The following is a 16,487-nucleotide window of genomic DNA, read 5'->3' as shown; positions in this document are numbered from 1 at the left end:
GTCTTTGCCAGATAAAGATTTTTTTTAAAAAAAAGGTAGAACAGTAACAGAAAAACAGAAAAGGGGGAAATATTTACAAGGGTGGGAAGTGAAAGCTTTATCAGCAGCCTGCTGGGGAGATAAGCAGCAGGGCTGGCCCCTCTCTGCACCGCTTGGACTCACTCCTTGCCTTCCAGTCTCCCAGGAAAGAGCAAAAGGAGCTGCTGACATTTCTGCTTAAAAGGAAGAATCGATGAATCTTTGTTTCCCACCGCCTGCCTGTTTGACCTTATTGTGTTGCGGAGTAGAAAAGAAAGAAAAGGGAAGGGGCAGGGGGAGGCGATTCGTGCTAACGAAATCCCAGACAAGATCGCAGCCCCTCTGATCGTCGCTGGAGATGTTATTTGGTTGTTGTCTTATTTGCTGCTGGGGCTCATTTCGGATTCTCGCCCCGCTGCAATAAGTCACACGCTTTCCAGCTATCATCCCCGTATTGACAGGCAAATGTCACCCGCCTTTGATTGACGTCCATTGCTCCTGCATGCAGAAGTATGATTTAGGAATCAATTCTGCTTATTTATTTAAAGAGCGCTTTGTGCAGCTTGTAGCTTTGGTAGCTGGGTAACTTGCTTAACATCCTCTGTGGGGAGTTGGTCCCAATGTGACATTCAGGCTGGTCTTTCACCTACCCACTCAGCCGCAGAGGTGCCCCAGTTGGGAAGAGGAGGGGAGGAAGAGACCCTGCCATCAAAGCTTACTTCCTCTGTCCCTATCTTTACCTGGGACAGCCCCTTGCCTTGAGTCCTGGGCTAGGTTGATTTGCATGAGCGGGAGCCCTTTTCATTGGCTTGGTTTCTTAAACTTGGTCACAACGCCATATTCTGAACAAAACGGGAGCAGACGAAGCAGCCTTGGACAAGTCACCAGCAGATCGTTTCATTTTAATTCCAAGAGCGAGCCATTTGCCACGAGCTATTTCTAGGGGTGTCACAAGGATCACGCCTGTGCGCTAAAATCCGGGGGAGCTGCTAATCTCCTGAGCGGAGGGAGGTGTGGTTCCAACTAACTTGCACTGGGACAATGAGGTGAAGTGGGGAGCCTGGTCCTTAGGCGAAAAGTGCGATTTCCAGTCCCGTGCTAATGCGGCGGGGGAGAGCTCGGGGACCCATTAACCAGGAGGTGGGGGTGACCTTTCCGTCTAGCTCGGTGACCTGCCAGGTATCCAAACCCCGCTCGTCCCCTTGGGCTGCTCAGCGCCAGGGCGTGCTCACGATTTCACTGTTCATCCGTTGGCAGGGAGGGAACAATCCCCACACGGGCAGGGTGATGCCAAACTCGGGGTGAGTGGGAAGAGCGGAGCAGCTGCTGGAATGAGATGCCAACGCAGCTCCCCTTTCCCCTGCGCTTTTGGGTGCCTATAAATTGCTCCGGCGCCTTTGCCAGCCTCCTCTTCTCCTGGCAGGCGGGCAGGCTGCCGCGCTCACTCTGTCGGCGGCTCCGCACCCGGCCGGCAGCCCCGCAGAGCGCTCGCGGGTGCGCCTGGCAGGGAAGAAGCAGGGACCGGCGAGGAGGGGACGGGGCCGCCGCCGCCGCCGCCGCCGCGAGGGGGGGATTTTTCGTGCGCTCTTGCAAGTTTCACCAGCCGGCGCTGCCTTGGGGGACTTGTTGTCGCTGCAGGAAAAAAAGGAGGGGGCAGGAAAGCGGGGCGCTCGCGAGGGGCGCGAAGAGGCCGGCGCGAGGGAAAGTTGATTCGAAGTGGCACCGTATGCAAAAAAAAAAAAAAAAAAAAAAAAAAAAAGTCGATCGCCAGCAGGAGCATAAAAGTGTGAGCGGCTCCGGCGCGGGGCGGCAGCTCCCTGCGCGCCAGAGCAGCGGCAGCCACAGGTGCCCGGGGCTCAGCCTTTGCCTTGTGGACCGGCCGCGGGCACTTTCCTCGCCGCCGGAGCGGAGCCGGGGGGCTCGGGCTCGCCAGGGGCTTCGGGGTGTTTTCGGCTCTGAGGAGGTCCCCGCCCAACCAGCAAGATTTTGTCCAAAAGCAGGCAGGAGGATCGCCCTGCGCTGAGCCGGCTGGTGGGCAGCAGGCGGCGGCTGATCGCGGCCGGCGCCCTGGGGGTGGTCATGGTGTTGCTGCTGGTCGTCCTCATCCCGGTGCTGGTGAGCTCGGCCGGCACCTCGGCCCACTACGAGATGCTGGGCACCTGCCGCATGGTCTGCGACCCCTACGGCGGCACCAAGGCGCCCAGCACGGCGGCCACGCCCGACCGCGGCCTCATGCAGTCCCTGCCCACCTTCATCCAGGGGCCCAAGGGCGAGGCCGGCCGGCCGGGCAAGGCGGGGCCCCGCGGGCCGCCCGGGGAGCCGGGGCCGCCCGGGCCGGTGGGGCCCCCGGGGGAGAAGGGCGAGCCCGGGCGCCAGGGCCTGCCGGGCCCCCCCGGGGCGCCGGGGCTGAACGCGGCCGGGGCCATCAGCGCCGCCACCTACAGCACCGTGCCCAAGATCGCCTTCTACGCCGGCCTCAAGCGCCAGCACGAGGGCTACGAGGTGCTCAGGTTCGACGACGTGGTCACCAACCTGGGCAACCACTACGACCCCACCACGGGCAAGTTCACGTGCTCCATCCCCGGCATCTACTTCTTCACCTACCACGTGCTGATGCGGGGCGGCGACGGCACCAGCATGTGGGCAGATCTCTGCAAGAACAACCAGGTGAGGGGCCGGGGGGGGGGGGACCTGGGGGGCATCAGGGGCCCGGGGTGGGACATGGAGGGGAGCGAAGGCAGAGGAGCCTGATGTGGGGGATCCCGGAGAGGGGAGCCGCGGGGAAGCACCTGCGGGAGAGGAGGAAGGAGCGGGAGCCCTGGGGAGAGGTGGGGCCCGGGAGGGTGGAGAGGGGCACACCGGGGGCCTGCAGGGGGTAGGCAAGGGCAGGTCCCCGGGGGAGGGGTGGTGTCCGGCAGCCAGGGGGGGCAGGAGGGGAAGGGCCCCGAGAGGAGGCCTGGCGGGGAGGGGACAGACACGGGACTGGGGGCGTTAGGAGCCAGGCGGCCCCGGGATGGGCCTATCTCACCCCTTTAAGGCTGATGGGGAAACTCCCCCTTGGCTTCCGGGGAGGAGGCTCCGGCCCTGCGGTGACCTCGGGGGAAGGGGACCATGTCCCTTCTCTCCCGGCGAGTCAATCCGGTTTTACGCGGGGGAGCTGGGTCCCGGGCGGGCAGGTCAGAGCGGGGGCTCCAGGGGCCCTGCAGCCTGGGCACGTTTGCACAGGAAGGGGGGAGGCTGCAGCCCGGCCCAGCGATGCTCAATAACACCCCTTAGGGTGCCGAAGTGACAGCGCTTGCGGGGGGAGGGAGGCTGGAAAGCCTCGCGGCCACACAGTCGCCGTGGGGCACCAGGAGACAGCGCCGTGCACGGGTGAGAGACTGACAAGCACATGGGGGGAAGCGATTCCCCTCTGCGCTCCCCCCGGGGCGGCTGTAGCGGGAATTGCTCCTCTCCCTGAGCAACACGGCCTCAAAATGGGGCTGGGGGTGGGGGGATCGAGGCGGGGAAGCGGATCTGAACTGCACTCTGGAGGGCTGCGGTCAGCCCCCACTGCCTACCCGGGATGCTCCTCTCTCAAGCGCCCAGCCAAGGGAGGCACAGAAAGACGGGGCCCAAGGGGGTGGCCGGGAAGCCAGACGCCCTGAGACTTTCTCTAAGAATACACAGGGCAAGGGATTGAGGGGGACGCGAAATACACAGGAATCCAACGCGCAGTAAGAGTGCAATGGGAACAGGGCCCAGCTGGGGGCTAGCGGGGGCAGAACTCCCATCAGCAGGAAGCATGGCCACTTACGCATTCTAATAAAAGCTAAGTAATCAAGAGGCAACCCGAAGCTCCGGTGTGAAACATGCAATAAATAGAAACTACAGGCCAGAATATCGGGGTGATAGGCTGGCAGCTGGGGGCTTTTAAGGCACTGTTGACAGAGCAGGAAATTTATTATTCTGGCATAATTCCCCAGTTAAAGAACTTTTATAACTAAGAACATTAATATTGCCTGCAGACCTTTCCTATTAGCAGGCTACTTAGGTACAGCTAGAGCAAGAATTGTGGATTTCTTCCAAAATGTAACAGCCAAACCAAACATCAAAGAGCCCTCGTTTTTAGGGCTCAGAGTCTGAGATTCGGCATCTTTCCCCCAGGAACACCGAAATAATGAAAGATCTTGAGATGCTACAGTTTGCAAGACAGCGGCATAATCTATTTTAATTAGTCTAACTGTTGCTACTGCTGAGTTTGTGGAAATGTTCTCTGTAACTTTGTACCTCTTTCCTATGCCTCTCTCTCTCTCACGCACCCACCATTTCGGTCTGCTGGTCAACGGACAATGGGTAGAAAAAAAACCAGGAGTACTTGTCATGCTTTCCAAAAGGACCAGAGACGTTTGGAATGTGGCCAGAAGGACGGGTGGCTGCAGAAGCTTTCAACTGGTCACAAACGAAGATTATACTATAGTTTCTAAATACTATTTATATGAACTAACGCGCGGGGAAACTTACAAGCGTTACTAATGGTCTGCAAGTAATTCAATATAACTGCGAACTGTTTGCTACGCCGGGACGAGAAATCCAGCCGACACGGTCCCTGAAACATTGTAAAGAATTTCCCTCTAGTAAATGTAAAATGTTGCAGGGTCGATGCTTTCAGCAAACAGGGAGGGCACACGGCAGCTTTGCTGCGCTCTGGCTAACGCATGTATGTGCTGGGCAGGTTTTCTTGGCCTGACAGGGATTGGGCTCATAAAGCTGAAATTCGGGATTCCCGGTCCCCGTGCCGTGGTCCCGATTCCGTGTCGCTTTTCGGATTAAAGCCCCCCGCCCCCGTGAAAGGCACAAAAATGAAGCTTAAAAATGCTTACCACTGCTGGGCAGCGCAGTGCCACCGTACGTAACCAGACGCGAGCCATTTCACTTAGGCACTGTGTTGAATGCAGGCTCACAGATGGAAGCATCAAAGGCCTGTAAATTAATCTGATATGCCACTTAACCTTTTGTTTATGGGTGCTCAGAAGTACTGGGGAAGGGAGCTCTGAGGACGTCAGCGGCAATTAATTACATTAGCAAATGTCGACCACGAATACCGCGTCTGCAGCTGAGCCCGCACTATTAAAACTCTTACATTGTAGTACAACCGCGTTGACTTCTTCCTGTCAAAGCAAGGCTGTGGATAGTAGACAGTGAGTCTACCGCGTCTGCGATTAAATCATGAGCCTGTCTTTGGGTATTAAAACGTCGGAAGTATTTCTCCCCCTACATGCTAGAAGTCAAATAAAATACCACAGCAAAGCAAGGCATGCAGTGAAAACCCTTATTATAAATATTAAATTGAGCCAGAGACTAACCGAGAAGATCCCAACTATTAATAAACCGCTTCAACCCCCTAGCAGGACTACACATACACATCGCCCGCTGACTGAGAGTCTTGTGTACAAGGGATGTTACTTTTTTCCTTCTCTTTATATGTAGGAGGAGAAGTCATGGTTAAGCTTAAATATCAGGACTCAGTTTATTTGAAATTAGTTAGTAGTTTTAGTGCACGGGTGCCTTTTAAAAGTGTGATTTGTTCGTGAAACACTGGCGGGTGATGCAATGTGATAGTAGTTAACTTTCTAGAGTATTTGTGAAAAAGCCTGGATATTATAAAATGAAATCGTTAAAAAGGGGTTTGAGTCTGCCCCAGATGGTGTTATATATTCAATAGTATTCTCTAGTGGGGGACATTACTACGGGGAGAGGGCATGATTTATAGGAAAAAATCATCCCAAAGCAATGTATAAGGTATTAGGAAGCTTACGGTCTCCAGCGTAACACATTGCCCTCCTTAATAGTTACAGAGCTTAAACACAAGAAGTGCTGAGATCACATTGCTTAGCTGGTATGTGTCTGCAATTTCAGTGTCCCAATGTACCTTTATAAAATGATGAGGTGGGCAGTCATGCAACTTATAAAATGGGTACGACATTAATGGTTTAATTTTGAAATACATTTACACGCTTAGGGCAGTACACTTAGGAGTCTTCTGAGACTATTTTCATAGGCTTTAAAAAGAAATTACATTGGCTTTCCCAAACAAAGGAAGAAAACCCCTTAAGGGTAACACACTGGTCTGTGGGACCAAGTTAATGCATTTACAGGGCTTTGTGGCTATACACAAATAATACAATCTGCGAGATTATTTTTAGGTTCTCAATGTCTAAATCATTCTCTCAGTACAGCCAAGTACTACCGAGAGTCTTAGCAATGAAATGTCCATTGCTGTAGCGAATGTTCAGCACCCATATTCTTCATAATGAGTGCCTTTAATGGTAAAGCCAATAGCACAAATAGTTTGTTACTGTACAGCAGATATACTTATTCATAACAATACAGGTATAAATGTTAGATATATCCAAGAAGTAGCATTTAATTGTGGCATGAATGGAATTTGTTTGGGTTTGTGTGGGGGTGGTAATTTAAACAATTCAATTTGCCAATGTGCAGGGCATTAATTCCCTAGGAAAATCATTTTGTTTCACATATATTAAAATACAAACTAACCATGGCCACATATTTATTCCCTCTTCCTCCATTTATAGTAGCAATAACCACCTCTATTTTCTATGGAAGAGTGTTCATTGCCCAAAGCCATCAATTCTGCCCTGATGGTCATTAATCCCTAAGAAATGCCCCATGCCTTGATAGTTATTGCTGAAATAATGGTCAAAACAGATCATCTCAATAAACAATTACACATGTGAACCAGTGACTCATATATTAATATATTTGTTTAAATTTGCACATTGTTATGCAATTATAAACCTTGTAAGCTGGTCTCACCCCTGCTAGGTGATGCACAGAGAATTTTTGCTGCTTAAGCTTCATAATGAAATACCTTGAGATCTAGAGTGCTAAAGAGCCTTCCTTTTTAACATTTCAGTATTAACGTGGGATCATGCCACATGAAAATTTAATTTGAAAACCTATCATTTAAACTTTAAAAGAAATGCATGGAAATTCTAGACTTATAGCTCATTTTTTTCAATTCTGAAAATAAAAATCCCACATATTGTAAGTCAAGTCATGCATTATTACTTACTTCTCATTTGCAAAACCACTAAATCACTTACAGCTCTGTATAACTATTCTAGAATAGGGCCAAGCAACAAAGATGATGATAAAATAAATCACATACAAATAAGTTTAAATATTTTACAAAGCAGAACTAAATTATAGTTAAATGATCTGGAAGATTACCTTTACTTGAGGATGCGACAGAATATTCGTTGCACAAGACTGACTTACGATTTGATACTGATTATAAATTCCTTTCAGTTTGCTAATAAATTCCTTTTTCTTTGCTAATAATGTCAAACTCAGTTAGTAGCCAAACAGTGAGAAGGGGAAAATGTTTGCGTTAAAGTAGTATATTCAGTTTTTTTTCAAAAAATCAAATAGCTGAAACCTCCATAATTCATCTTAAAATACACGCTGATGTAATTTTAAAATTTATATCTTTTAGACTGTACAGAAGTTAAATGATTATGTGAAATTTGTGCCAATAACAGAATTTCCTACTTTGGCTTCGATTGTTTATCCACTAGTATTTTTTTGTTCTTCAGCATTTCATTTACATTTTGATGACTTATTTGGAGACAAATCAACTACAAGGGTTTAAAGTTCATTGGCAGCAAGAGACTATTTTATTTCTGTGTTTTTGCAACACAATCTGGTAACTATTATGATCAGAACATGTCTGAAAAACTCCACCTTAATACCTGGGGCTGATAGAGATCTCATGCCAGTGTAAATCAGTAGTTCCACTGGAGTTAGAGTTACACCAGTCTAAACCTGGAGTGAGTCCATAATCAGCTCCCTGGAGTCTAGCTATTTTTTGTATTAAAAAAAAAAAACAAATAGGGGCAAAATAGCTGGAGATGTGAGAGTGAGCAGTCCTGTATTACTCAGAGGCAAACAAGCCATGTGATAATGATTTGAGTTAAAATATTTAGGCTACTTCTGGGAGAACTTGCTGCTACATTGTAAACCATTTCTAGCAATGGCAGAAATAGTGATGGTATTGTTAGGGGAAAACTACAGCTGAGAGGTGTCTAGGCATATTTAAAGTGGCACTGAAAGTGTGCAATGCCTTCTCAGGACATGTTTTAATTACACCATGCAGGAAGAATGTCCAAGTTTCTTAACCAAACATTTATGTTTGTTTTTGTTTTACATAGGTTCGAGCTAGTGCAATTGCTCAGGATGCTGATCAGAACTACGACTATGCCAGTAACAGCGTGGTTCTTCATTTGGAGCCAGGAGATGAAGTTTACATAAAATTAGATGGAGGAAAAGCACATGGAGGAAACAACAACAAATACAGCACATTTTCTGGATTTATTATTTATGCTGACTGATTATGAGTCAAAAACTAAGCTTGTTCTTCTAAGAGATGGATTCATGTGGCAGAAGTCAATGAATCAAGAATCCAGCGGATACTGACCGTGGGACACCTCAGTAGTGGGGGAAAATCAAATGCTACCTGACTCACATCTGTATGACACAAAGAAACCTTACATTTAAAAAAAAAAATAATAAAAAAAAAAAATATATATATATATAAAAGCAAGTTAAACAGATGTGTGATCCACTACCGCCAAAGCAAATACTTCTCATTGTTAGTGTCGATGTGAATGAAGTCCTATATAGATCACAAATTTTTCTAGGAAAATCTAAAGACACTGAATTATTTCTTCGGTATATATGATACTTTGATGTATTATGATCTTGCTGCTTTATCCATATGTCAGCTTTGGTTCGTGTGACTTACCCGCTAACTATGATGCCTGGAGTCCACTCATAGTGAGGAATGAGTTTACAATAAAAGGAAGAGGTAATTGAAATGCTTCTTCTCTCCAAAGGAATTGTTTGCCTTGTACTTTTGTTATCCTTCTATCTAGAACTAGAAACTAATAAGTTTCAAGCCTTAACTCTTAATTTCCCTGCTTTGTGAGTGTAGGTCAGGCCTTTTAAATGATTTCCACCCATTCGTTTAGTTTAAATTTCCTTTCCCGCCCCTTAATTTTATTCTAAGAGAGAAAGACAGAAGAAACAATTCAATGAAAATATAAGAGATGATATAACAAACTGCCTATATTTGGACCAAATCCTGGGTCCACTGAAGCCAACTGCAAAACTCCCATTTGGCTTTTAATATGTAAACAGATTTGGCTCTTAATATGTAAACATTTGTAAATACATATGTTTAGACAATTTAACAAACCCGTTCTTGATGGTTTGTTGTGTAAATACTGTTTTAGCAAATCTAACATCCACGCTCCCAGGCCAGGCCAGAATAATTTCTTTGCTGCAATTAGTCTTCAGTGTAAATCTGTAGTTACTACTTTTGTTTAACAAAAGATTATTTATGACTTGACATACTACAAAGAGTCAACTGGAGTCCTTACATAGAACATTGTGAGAAAACCACTGGCCAAAATCCTGCTCAGCTTATTTATGCAACCAGTCTTGCTGAAGTCAGTGTGGATACTTGCATGAGAGTGGGATTTGGGCCCTATGTGATGATCCCATCACACAGTACCTGTTACAAGGTATTGCATTCGTTTGTAGTATGGTGTGACGGAAATTAACAGATAAGCATATTACCAAATATGAAAACCAGTTATGCAAAGAGAGAAACAGATTTTCAAATGCAAAAAACTGTGTATTAAAACCTATTTTTCTTGTATCTATATATCTATAACTCAAAAAGGCTTACTCAGTATAATAGACTAATGGCCTGGAGAATTACATTGTAAAAACATGCTTTTCAGTTATAGTTCTACAAAAATCTTTTACAATCAGTAATAGCAGCAATATCAGTAATACCTCTATAAAAAGGATTTTTATTTAGAAATTATGTTTTTATTTTTTAATTGCTCCCATGTTGATACTTGCAAGTTTAAGTCTAAAGCAAAATTATAGCAGGAATACATAACAGAACCTTTACAGTAAGGTCAAAATAATTACGTAACTACCTGCTGTAATGTTTATGCAGTATAGATCTTAGATTACATTCATGGCAGAATAAAAATACTATTTGTATAAATTGCTATGCAGTAGTGAGAGGCCAGACCTAGTTTTTCTGTTTTACATAATCTGCCCCATGCAACTTACTCTAATCTACCAAGGGAAGGGGACAAACTGAGATTTGTCATATACTAAAGTGTCAAATATTCGCCATAATTAAAGAAAAATATCTTCCCCTTTGATTTTTTGATAACTTTAAGATAGAGATTTTAAAGATAGAAAAATCCTCCTAGAAAGCATTTATTTACATGATTAAGGCATTTCTTACACAGACCATATCATTCTTCTGGTCTGTTCCTCCTTTGGACAGCTGTTCAATTCAAAAGACATGATGTGCCATCAGTTAGTCTATGCTCAATACGAGAATCTCATATGTAACGTATCTTGGCTCTCAAAAGGGAGAGTTGTGCTACATAACGGCCTTTTTTTTTTCTGTTTCCTCATTATATCACATCAGTTTGGTTAAACATTTCTACTCTCCTAGTAAAAAAGACACCAACCCATATTTATGGACTGTACTGATTATATGCAATATATTTTATAATGGACACATAGTTGACTTCACATCTGCTCATATCACAATAGCTTTTATTGCAGAGGACCACCGCTACAGAGTGGTTAGCAGCAAAGCTTTGGAGATTTCTTATGTAGGTATCAAACAACAAGGTTTCAAGCAAAAAATCATTTATAACTAGCAATGCACATTCACCAAGAAGTGAACAGGAATACTTCATTACCACTGGACATCAAAAGCTGGACTCGTGAAAGAATAAGCTATTGAAATGAGATTGCCATTGCTAACACACAATCTTTTCTTTGGATAAATAAATATTTACCCCTGTTTTGGTTAGAGGAAAGAACAAATATTTAAATGAAAAACATATATAAGGCAAACATTTCTTTTTTGAATCATATCTTGACAAACTGATTTGTAAACTGATTAAATCATGGCCTTTGTTATAACTGTAACAACTCATTAAATTGTATTATGTAATATATTTGGACTTTTGGATTTTCATCTTTTCAACATCAAGCTGATTTGCATGACACTTCACATTTTCACTTGCAAGTTTCCAAAAGTTCAACTCAAAATGTTAACATAATTAAAAAAAAAAGACTTCTAAAACATAAAGTTGTTAGTCGTCTACAAATTGCTTTATTAAAAATAGCTTTTCCATGTATTCTTTTACATTTTCATTTAAAAATAATCTCTACACGTTGCTAATCATGAGAGATACAGTACCTTTTTTGAAATCACGTTGTCTTCCTTCTGTTATTCTGTTTTCTGCAGTAGCTATTTAAAAGTGCCATATTCTTTTTTAAGCATTAATTAAAGAACAGCAGGATAATTAACAGGATCATCAATATTACAAGGAACATCATATCGCTCCAGAGGAGGGCCATTTAACTGGAAACATTTTAAATTTCCTCAAGTAGCTAAGCTGATGCATCTTTAAAAAAATAATAATCCTGAATAATAATTAACTATAGTATTAAATCTGCTCTTTGGAAACAGTTATTTCAATATTTACTTGGGAAAATTCTGTAGTTGTGCTCAAAACAAATAACTCATTCAGGACCAGATTATTAGAGGTAATCAGATGGAGAGATAATACACAAATTTTTTTGTTCTAATTATAAAGGGAAGTGATTATCTGCTCTTTAGGGGTCTTATGAACATCACACAAGTTTTCCTCAAAAGAACCTAGCTTTAAAATTACCACTCTATTGAAACAAATCTGACTTTTCTCAGCAAGCTTTACATACAAGACGTGAATAGCTAATCATGAGCTCTATTTAAAAGTCAGCCACTGTTTTGGGTTCTCAATCAATATCTTATCAATTATATTTTGGGATATGCCTCTTATTAGCATTTTAGGAACAATGTTTTTGAGGATATGTGAATATCCATGACCTCCATATTTCATCAATCGATTCTTAGTGTGCACATCATGAGCAATTACAATTCTGTCTTCATAGCCTTCGTCAATCAACATCCGAATCCTGCATAAAAGTAAATACAAAGTATGTCTGTCAGTTAAGAGTTCATACAATTCTGGAAGTAATACAGAAATAATTAGTATTTAAATACTTTACAGGGACATACCTCTAGTATGTATTATAAATTAAATGAACTATTTTAGGCTCTTAAAAAGAAACAAGCAGGCATGTTTCTTAAATATACACAAAAGATTAAACGATCCTAGATCCGTTTTAGAGAGAAGAAATCCCTTTGGAAGCAAGACAATGTCACACATCTGGAGTGATGGGTGGGAAAATCCACTTTGCCAGGATTTATTACACTGTTTTGCAGTCCTGCTCCTTCAGTGTCAATGGTAAAATTCATGGATTTCAATATGAGTAGGCCTGGCCCACAAGACTAAACAATCGCTTCCTACATACACTGTTCTTCAAATGATCATTTAACAGGGTTAATTCTTGCCTCTAACTTAATACAAACCATTTCCACACCTGTACTGCTAAGTAGTTCAGCTGCATTTACACACTTTTTTTGAGGGATTTCCATAAACAAAGAACATGGTAATGCACAGGGATTAGATAACTTCCAACTGTGGCTCTTTCTGCTGAAGAATCAAATCTCCTGGAGGATTTTTGCTCACTCTAAACAGTCTTTCTTAACAATACTGGTTTCTTATTCTGCAATCACACAGGGAAAAGCAAAACCATAGGTGTAAATGGCTGTAGCCCTGCGGAAGTAAATCAAGCTTAAATCAGCGGAGTCTCTGACCCAGACTGTTGAAGTTTATTCACAGAATAAAGTATGAGTGGACTATGCAAATAGTAACATTTCTTTAGTGAATTTCCATCTGGAATAACTGGGCTATAGACATTTCAAGTCTTTGAGAGTCACCAATTTCCACAAAGACAAAATCACACAGATAATATCCCACCCTCAGCAGCATATCTATGGAAAAAGTCAATTAAATGGCTAATCTAGCAGCAGCTGTCTTTGCTAGTTCTGTACAAATAAAAATGTCAGCAATATAATAGGTGTAAAGGGCTAATAAACAGATTTTGCACAAGCAGAGAGTGGGCCAAGTTGGGACAGATGATAAGATGGTGGCTAATGTCTTTCCCTCTGAGGCTTGGTCTACACTACGAGTTTATGTTGGATTTAGCAGCATTAAATCCAAATTAATCCTGCACCCAGCATGGAGCGAATGGGAGGTACTGGATCTGATCGCTGTATGGGGAGAGGACTCTGTGCTATCAGAACTACGTTCTAAAAGACAAAATGCCAAAACATTTCAAAAAATCTCAGAGGCCATGAGGGACAGAGGCTACAGGAGGGACACAACACAGTGCCGCGTGAAACTTAAGGAGCTCAGACAAGCGTACCAGAAAACCAAAGAAGCAAACAGACGTTCCGGGACAGAGCCCCAGACATGCAGCTTCTACGCTGAGCTGAATGCAATTCTAGGGGGGTCCGCCACCACTACCCCACCGCTGTCCGTGGACTCCGATGATTGGGTACTCTCTGCCATGCCTGAGGATTTTGCGGACGGGGAAGATGAGGAGGAGGAGGAGCAGCTTGGGGAGAGCAAACAGTACACCATTCTCCCCGACAGCGAGGATCTTTTTATCACCCTGACTGAAATACCTTCCCAACCCAATGAAGCCGGAGAAGGGACCTCTGGTGAGTGTACCTTTTAAAATACAATACATGTTATAAAAGCAAGCATTTTTTAATGATTAATTAGCCCTGAGGACTTGGGATGCATTCGTGGCCAGTACTGCTACTGGAAAAGTCTGTTAATGTGCCTGTGGATGGAGCGGGAATCCTCCAGGGTCATCTCCATGAAGCTCTCCTGGAGGGACTCTAAAAGCCTTTGCAGAAGATTTCTGGGGAGAGCAGCCTTATTCCGTCCACTATGGTAGGACACTTTACCACGCCATGCTAGTAGCAAGTAATCTGGTATCATTGCATGACAAAGCCTCGCAGCGTATGGTCCTGGTGTTTGCTGGCATTTAAGCAACATCCATTCTTTCTCTGTGTTATCCTCAGGAGAGTGATATCGTTCATGGCAACCTGGCTGAAATAGGAGAATTTACTTAAGGGGACATTCAGAGGCGCCCGTTCCCACTGGGCTGTTTGCCTGTGGCTGAAAAGAAATCCTCCCCACAGTTAGCCATGCGGGGCGGTGAAGGGGGGGGGGGGGGCATTGGTGCTGAGCTGTTCGCATTTGGCTAGCAGGGATCTTCCCTGATACCAGCCATGCAGTGGCGGGAGGGGAAAAGCGATCATCCTAGAGAACTGGATGCGGGGAAGGAGGTTAGTTTGGTTTCTGCTGCTGCACGTTAACAGGAAAACTGCAGCACTAAATGGCCAACTCAACGGGCTTTGCTTGGTATGGGAAAGGAGGGAGCTGCTGTTATGAAGGTTGCAGAAGCTGAAAGACTATGGCTTACCATGGCCGCCTGCAAGCCGAATTCTGTTGCCCGGCCCTGTGTGTGTGCTCTCTAGCACCAAAGCTGCAGGCACTCAATATAAGATGCAAAATACAACCTTGTACCAAAATCTCATGTGCTCTGTAATGTGAATAGTATTATTCACCATAAAAGAGTATAGCCATTGTTCTGTAAAATGTATCTTTTTAAATACTTCACTCCCTTTTTTTCCTCCAGCAGCTGCAAATGTTTCAAGCCTTTCTCCTCCGTCCCATAGGCGATCTCAGATAAGGCGGCGAAAAAAACGCACGCGTGATGACATGTTCTCTGAGCTCATGCAGTCGTCCGGCACTGACAGAGCTGTGTGGAGGGACACAATAGCAGAGTACAGGACGGTGGCCGATGAACGTGAGGAGAGGTGGCGGCAGGAAGATCAGAGGCGGCATGAGGAAACGCTGGGGCTACTGCGGGATCAAACAGACATGCTCCGGCATTTGGTGGAGGTTCATGAACGGCAGCAGGATCACAGACTGCCGTTGCAGCCCCTGCTTAACCACCCTCCCCAAGTTCCATAGCCTCCTCACCCAGATGCCCAAGAACGCGGGGTGGGAGGCTCCGGGCACCCAACCACTCCACCCCAGTGGACAGCCCAAACAACAGAAGGCTGGCATTCAACAAGTGGCCTTTTCCTTCCCTCCTACCCGCCTCCCACACCCCACCCAGGTTACCTTGTGAGTTATCTCCCTAGTTTTATAATCAATTAATAAAGAATACATGTTTTTTAAACGATAGTGACTTTATTTCCTTTGCAAGCAAGCTGTGATTGAAGGGGGGAGGGCGGGTGGCTTACAGGGAATTTAGAGGCAACCAAGGGGGTGGCTTTTCATCAAGAAGAAACAAACAGAAGTGTCACACAGTACCCTGGCCAGTCATGAAACTGGTTTTCAAAGCTTCTCTGACGCGCACCGCGCCCTCCTGTGCTCTTCTAACTGCCCTGGTGTCTGGCTGCGCGTATTCAGTGGCCAGGCAATTTGCATCAACCTCCCACCCCGCCATAAACGTCTCCCCCTTACTCTCACAGAGATTGTGGAGCACACAGCAAACAGCAATAACAATGGGAACATTGGTTTTGCTGAGGTCTAAGCGAGTCAGTAAACTGCACCAGTGACCCTTTAAACATCCAAATGCACATTCTACCACCATTCTGCACTTGCTCAGCCTATAGTTGAACAGCTCCTTACTACCGTCCAGGGTGCCTGTGTATGGCTTCATGAGCCAGGGCATTAAGGGGTTGGCTGGGTCCCCAAGGATAACTATAGGCATTTCAACATCCCCAATAGTTATTTTCTCGTCTGGGAAGTAAATCCCTTCCTGCAGCTGTTTAAAGAGACCAGGGTTCCTGAAGATGCGAGTGTCATGAACCTTTCCCGGCCATCCCACGTTGATGTTGATGTGAAACGTCCCTTGTGATCCACCAGTGCTTGCAGCACCATTGAAAAGTACCCCTTGCGGTTTATGTACTGGCTGCCCTGGTGGTCCGGTCCCAAGATAGGGACATGCGTTCCGTCTATAGCCCCACCACAGTTAGGGAATCCCATTGCAGCAAAGCCATCCACTATGATCTGCACATTTCCCAGAGTCACTACCTTTGATAGCAGCAGCTCAATGATTGCGTTGGCTACTTGCATCACAGCAACCCCCACAGTAGATTTGCCCACTCCAAATTGATTACCGACTGACTGGTAGCTGTCTGGCATTGCAAGCTTCCACAGGGCTATTGCCACTTGCTTGTGAACTGTGAGGGCTGCTCTCAACTTGGTATTCTTGCGCTTCAGGGCAGGGGAAAGTAAGTCACAAAGTTCCATGAAAGTGTCCTTATTCATGTGAAAGTTTTGCAGCCAGGGCGAATCATCCCAGACCTGCAACACTATGCGGTCCCACCAGTCTGTGCTTGTTTCCCGGGCCCAGAATTGGTGTTCCAAGGCATGAGC

General features: G+C 45.3%; 2 protein-coding genes across 5 annotated transcripts in view; one reads left to right on the top strand and one right to left on the bottom strand.

The window, feature by feature from the left end:
* The first annotated feature begins 1,138 nt into the window (after nt 1-1,138).
* C1QL3 (complement C1q like 3) lies at nt 1,139-11,084 on the top strand. The gene is made up of 2 exons (XM_048838034.2): nt 1,139-2,685; nt 8,235-11,084. Exons 1-2 carry the CDS (start codon nt 2,098-2,100, stop codon nt 8,412-8,414), a joined length of 768 nt encoding a protein of 255 aa, XP_048693991.1. The 5' UTR covers nt 1,139-2,097; the 3' UTR covers nt 8,415-11,084.
* Nucleotides 11,085-11,219: 135 nt separating this feature from the next.
* The window catches only part of PTER (phosphotriesterase related), a 42,824-nt gene continuing 37,556 nt past the window's right edge, over nt 11,220-16,487 (bottom strand). For all 4 annotated transcript variants that reach the window (XM_048838032.2, XM_048838033.2, XM_075125889.1 and 1 more), the window contains one exon: nt 11,220-12,090. In XM_048838032.2, coding sequence (XP_048693989.1) covers nt 11,880-12,090 — 211 coding nt within the window. In that variant the 3' untranslated portion in view covers nt 11,220-11,879. The remainder of the gene's footprint in view (nt 12,091-16,487) is intronic.

The sequence above is a fragment of the Caretta caretta genome, chromosome 2 (genome assembly GCF_965140235.1).
Source record: "Caretta caretta isolate rCarCar2 chromosome 2, rCarCar1.hap1, whole genome shotgun sequence".
Taxonomy (NCBI): domain Eukaryota; kingdom Metazoa; phylum Chordata; order Testudines; family Cheloniidae; genus Caretta; species Caretta caretta.
This window is presented reverse-complemented; position numbering and strand designations above follow the sequence as displayed.

Bases quoted from the DNA above. Each gene is read 5' to 3' on its own strand.
- C1QL3 (XM_048838034.2), top strand. From the start codon at position 2,098: ATGGTGTTGCTGCTGGTCGTCCTCATCCCGGTGCTGGTGAGCTCGGCC. The intron at 2,686-8,234 runs GTGAGGGGCCGG...TGTTTTACATAG, and splicing joins ATCTCTGCAAGAACAACCAG to GTTCGAGCTAGTGCAATTGC.